This window comes from Centroberyx affinis, unplaced genomic scaffold, assembly GCF_046629955.1.
Source record: "Centroberyx affinis isolate AG114_WGS23_722 - 3 ecotype Tasmania unplaced genomic scaffold, CSIRO-AGI_Caff_v1 ptg006157l_1, whole genome shotgun sequence".
Lineage (NCBI taxonomy): Eukaryota > Metazoa > Chordata > Actinopteri > Beryciformes > Berycidae > Centroberyx > Centroberyx affinis.
Window position 1 is genome coordinate 49,338 of NW_027283128.1, and position 6,000 is coordinate 55,337.

Genomic DNA, 6,000 nt, shown 5'->3' on the forward strand with positions numbered 1-6,000 from the left:
TAGGCTTCTGCGTAGTGTGGCTATGTGAAGTGGTTGTAGGTGATAAGAGGTGTGGCATTTTTCCTTGTCTCTAACTGACAACATTCATGCCCCATATTAGGACATGACAAGTGCAAATGTGTGTGTGTGTGCGTGCGGATGTTTGTGCGTTCCAGTTTGCTTTGCGCTTCTTCACTATCCAAGTGGAACAACCTGGGGACTTACCCAAGAAACCCAAATTAGCTCACCTCTTTTGTGTTTTCCAGTCTGAGACCAAAAGGAAAACCCTGCTGTAAAATGAAAACCTCCTAACTTGTCATTTGTTCTACATTATACAGAGGCTCTTGTCATCCTCTATCTGGAGCAGCAGTCTCAAACCATGTACCATGGAGGGCCGAGAGTATATGCGGGTTTCCGTTCCAACCAAAAATCATACTAGGTGATTTCACTGATTAATACACCTTCAACCAGAGAGGAAGAACTAATCAGTGAAATCATCTGCTGTAATCTTTAGCTGGAATGAAAACCTGCATACTCTTGGCCCTACAGAGGCTCTCATAAAAATGTTGAGCCTTATGACAAGATGTTGAGCTGCCCCAACCCGGCTGCATCTAACTTGGCACCAGATTACCTTGTGACTCTGAAGGGGTCCTCCAGTTTGAGGGCCCCCAGAGAATACAATCAATTCAAAACCTACCGTTTAAGTTTAAAATGTTGTCCTCACTCCTCAAATGATCAGTTTTTGAATATAAGAGGTTTTCAGTTGGGTACCATATACCTGGTTTGGTTCACTACCAATTGCAGAAAAAACAATGAGGGGGGTACACTGGCAAAAAAAAAGGACACAAGGAACCAATGGGATGAAAACCAACCAATGTGTTCACAACATCACTTTGTGCAGCACATCACATGTACTAAGATAAACTGTAAGACCACATGTCCACAGCACGATCACAATACCAATGTCAAAGAAGAGTAGGGGGGGCAGAGAGAGAGAGAGAGAGAGAGAGAGAGAGAGAGAGAGAGAGAGAGAGAGAGAGAGAGAGAGAGAGAGAGAGAGAGAGAGAGACACACACAGAGGCAAGGTAGAAAGTGAAGGATTAAGACAAATGAGTAAATGGAAAAAATAGAGATCCAAAGAATCACAAGACAGAGGTGACATAAGTATCACTGATACGATGAAAGAGGAGTCGGGAACACAGAGGAGGAGAGAGGTGAAAGAAAGGTGAAAAAAAGACCTTGGGAGGAAGCGGCAGCCTTAGCGGTTGCTTTGCGTGCTCGCTTAAGGACACCACCATCATCATCATCATCATCATCCCCATGTAAGCAGCTGAGGGCATTCAACTGGTTTACTATCTCTGTAAACGACAGGGCCATACAGGAAGGGAGGAAGGAAGAATAGCGGTGAACAAGGCAAAATAACACACCCCATTGAGAGTATACATACATACATACACACACACACACACACACACACACACACTCATTTGCACACTCACTGTCACATATATGTAAAGATTTACATGAGTACATATATTTCAGAGTGCACAATTTGGTTAGCTTTGTTTTAGTTTTGCTATTGCCAAAGTAGCTAGCTCGCTAACTAGGAAGGTAGCACCTGAATGACACACACACACACACACACACACACACACATTATCTCACACAAGTTGAAATGAGTATATATACTTCAGAGTACATGCTTTGGTTAGCTTTGCATTAGTATTGCTATTGCAGCTAGCTCGCCTCACACACACACACGCACACACACAAACACACACACTTACATATATGAGAAAACAGCATACTTCACATTACATGTTTTGGTTAGCTTAGTTTTAGCATTAGCATTGCTATTGCTGAGGTAGCTAGCTGGTTACCTAGGTAGGTGGCGTCCAAAATCACACAATACTCACTAGTTAACACACATTTACTGATGCACAAGTATAGACACACAACACAACATTCATGGAGGAGTACAATATGCTCTTTGCAGGTGTACTATGTGCCTCTATTAGCCTTTACAGACATGTAAAGGCTGATATGCTTCGCTTAGCCTAGCTTTAGCATTGCTATTGCTGGGGTAGCTAGCTGGCTAGCTGGTTAGGTGACATCCAAGGGAGGAATATGAGAGTGGGGGAGTTTTGGCAGCTTGGCCAGGCCTTTGATGCACAGACGCACCCGTTGCATAAGGCAAGTAGAGCATTGCTGTAGGCGCACAATGCATATACATATAAATGAGAAGAAGCGCAGGGAAGGGAAAAGAAAGGAGAAAAAGCATGAGGCTTAACGTGAAGAGCCGGTGCTTTGAAAAGTTGGATTAAGCAAAGCAGCACGCAGCGGGGCCCATACATTAAACCACAGCACCAATCCGCAGCATGTATGGATGGAAGGAGGCAAACTACCGTCAGTCTACCAGTCCACCAAGACAGGAAGGAGGAGAGAGGAAGGAACGAAGGATGGGGAAAGGAACTCTGAAGCAAAAGAAGATAAAAACCTGAAACTGACAAAGCTCTGGAAATGAAGCTCATGAATTCACAAATTCTCAGTCATTCACACATAAGCAAGCAAGCAAGCACGCAAACACACACATACATACACACACGCACACAGAAACATAAACTAGGGAAAAAGCCAAAGAAATCAAGAAAGAAGCAAAGTTGATGCCCCACATGAAGTCTGGGTCTGTTATTCTGGTCTGGGTGATTGCTGAGATTAGCCAGCGGTTTGGAGATTTTACTGGCCAGGAGAAGCGGTCAGTTTGACATGAGAACATTAGAATATCACATATGTGTCACCTAAAGGTAATATCAAGCAAGCAAATAAAGTTATGAAACATTATTAGTCCAGGGCAGTGTAAAACTTTCATCCATTGGCCACAGTGGCTGGTTGACAGAATTCATCAAGACACTTTCAGCATTTTACCTGTCGAATAGATTTTTAGAGCTCAAATAAGTTGATTTGTTACCTGCCAATATGGCTGGTTCAATAGACAAACTTACCAGCCACAGCCAAACATTTACCAAGGTTTGGCTGGGTAATTTCCTAACCTGGTTATGTCTTTTATTAGGTTTTTGTTTGCTAGTACAGAGAAAAGTAACAAATCCAACTCTGCGTTCAGACCGCTAGCAAACACATGGCTGTGCTAAGTCCCAATGGCTGATTGAAGTTGGCTGATTGCTGCAGTCAAATTTTCTTCGCCGACAAACAAGCTGACTGTGGTCGACATCAGCTGATGGGATCTGATCTGATCTTACAAAATGAATGGACTTCCAGCAAACAGGTGTCTGAGTTGCTTGCGGTGTGAACGCATGGTAACAACTCCGTAAATTTAACTGTCAACTGTCGGACGATTACACGAGTGCTGAGTGCCAGTTTTCACCTGTGATCTTGGCAGCCTTCTCCTCCTGGTTGACCCTGTTCTCCTCGTCCTCCTCGTTCTCCTCCTCAAAGTCGTCCAGGTTGCCGATGTCGGCCTGCTTCATGCTCATCAGGCTGGCCAGGCTCTGCATGTCCTCGTCACTGGCCCAGGAACAGACACACACACACACACACACACACACACACACACACACACACACACACACACACACACATTTGCAGTCATATATTCAGTCCACAGAGAGAGAGATACAGACACGTTCAGAGGCTGCAATGGCTCCCAAAATGCACAATCAGAGCATGTACAGTACTTCAATAGCATGTACATGTACTAGTATTGTAATACTAAGACACAGTACACACACAGTCAAAAGAGTATAGCAAATAAGCCTACACTTTTATTCTATTTTTTTCAATGATGAGACAAACTAAAATAAAGAGAACCACCTAAATGGAGACAATGGTGGGAAGAGATAGAAAAGAGACAGAAGTTGAAATAATGCATGAATGAATGAATGAATGAATGAATACACACTCTAGCATCAACATTGTATTTTCCATTTGTGCTGCTAGGAGACTTGAGAAACACACGTGGCTCTCACCAGCACAGCCGCCAATAGCTACATCACACCCAGGGATTAACATACCTCCATCCTTCTCTCTCTCTCTCTGTCTCTCCCTCTCTCTCCCATCACTCCCTTCATTCCTTCACTTCAGACCTCTCCCATCCCTACTCCTACTCTCATAAACACCAAAAATTCAACATCACTCCTCACGTTTTATGCTTTTGTCTCGCTTCCCTCCCCTCTCTCACCCTTTTCTATCCTCCCCTTCACTCCTTCTCTTCATCCCCAACCCCCTCCTTCATTCATGTGCATCAAATTCTACATTATTCCTCATATTTTATGTAGTCTTGTGTACTCCCTTTCCCCTCTCTCCCTCGCCGTCCCTCTATCCCACCCTTCCATCATAATTGCTGTATTCTCCTCTCTGTTCTTTGTGTTTGGTGTTTCCCAGGCCCAGAGGCTCATTTGAACTGGTGTGATGGAGTTTGTTTGTGTGTGGCCGACATCATTCCCCGAAGGGTTAACAAGGGTTACGCGCCATCGACCCGCCGTCCGCAGCACAACAAAGGCCTTGCTGCTCTGCTCTCACTCAGTGTGTGTGTGCCTGTGTGTGTGTGTGTGTGTGTGTGTGTCTGTCTGTAAATGAAAGTTGGTGCTATCAAATTAGAATGAATACCAAACTGCAAACAACGCGATTGAGTGAGAGTGTGTGTCTGTAAATGAAAGTTGGTACTATCAAAGAGGAATATGTGAGAATGAAGAACAAACTGCAAACACTGAGTGAGTGACAGAGTGTGTGTGTGTGTGTGTCTGTAAATGACACTTGGCGCCATCAAAGAAGAATGTGGGAATGAGTAGCAAATGTGTGTTCTTGGTGTGTGTGTGTGTGTGTGTGTGTGTCTGTGTTTTCACACAAAGAGTATACAGATCAATAGAACGAGACACATTTCCCTTTCACTATCAACCCAGACAGATCAGCTTGATGTGATTCCTTAGGGAGCTGAGGTCAACGTCGCGTCCGGTATAATTCTCACACACTCCAAATCGAAACTTCAATCCTAGCCTTTTCAAATATCCCATGGTCGGATGTGACATAAAGCAGCGTTGTGGTTTTGTAATGTAGAGGCAAACTTATTGCTTTGTCTGCTTATACCAAACCCGTAACTGTCCATGGTGATCGGTGCTGGCTAATGCTATTCAGCTTTAAACGACTACCAACATCACACTGACTTTGTCTCACTATACAAAGCTCACAAAGCTGGTTAGGGAGGGTGTGACCGGACAGAGACTTACGTGGCCTTGCCCTCACGGAGGAAGATGCAGGAGAGGGAGAACTGCAGGGTGGCCGACACCACCTTCTTCGAGAGGGGCTTGAACTTGAGCTTGACGTCCGTCTGCGTGGGCATCGGACTGGCGTACTGCTTCATGTTTATACTGCTGGTGGCCAAGGCCTTCCTCCGCCCTGATGGAGACTCCTGGAAAGAGAGAGGGGAAGAGAGAGAGAGAGAGGGAGAAATTACACTTTGATAATATCGCCATATTGCTCAATGGATAGAGCATGGCACTGGGAGAGATAAAAACGAGGTGGCGAGGGTGAATCAGGGAATTCAAAGAGAGGATAAGGTTTACAAAGAGTGCAAGAGGACGAGTGAAAAGTGTATGGTGGGAAGATGGAAGAGAAACTGAGGAAGGAGGAAGATGGAGAGTGTGGGGGAGAGAGGGAGGCATAGAAAAGATAAGAAGAATGAACGGGGAAGTTATTGTTAATTTAATTTTCTGTTTTCTGTTAGTTGTTTTGTTCACCGTTTTAAATCATCTTTTGGAGATTCGATAATCAAGGGTCTGCAAAGTTCAGGCTGTGCAATCTATGTTCATATAAGATACAAAAAGTGCAGTAGAATAATTGTGTTCCTCAAATCGTCAAGAGTAATCTGATTAATAACTGTGATCACAAGCAATATAATACTACAGAACTATCATTTCAGCCATAGTCTTTAACCCTAAGTTAGGTGTGATTTTGTCACTGTTGGTGGGTAAATCCAGAACAAGCTAAAAGCCGTGTCCTCCCGCGTTC

At 44.2% G+C, this 6,000-nt stretch overlaps 1 protein-coding gene across 1 annotated transcript in view; it reads right to left on the reverse strand.

Moving 5' to 3' along the window:
• LOC139638166 (EH domain-binding protein 1-like) overlaps nt 1-5,395 on the reverse strand; it is a gene marked incomplete at its 3' end in the record, with an annotated part of 42,723 nt that extends 37,328 nt beyond the window's left edge. Inside the window, exons 1-2 of the mRNA XM_071512206.1 lie at nt 5,220-5,395; nt 3,362-3,501 (exon numbers count right to left, since the gene is read on the reverse strand). Of these exons, the coding sequence (XP_071368307.1) occupies nt 3,362-3,501; nt 5,220-5,353 (274 nt within the window). The remainder of the gene's footprint in view (nt 1-3,361; nt 3,502-5,219) is intronic.
• Between the last annotated feature and the right edge of the window lie 605 nt (nt 5,396-6,000).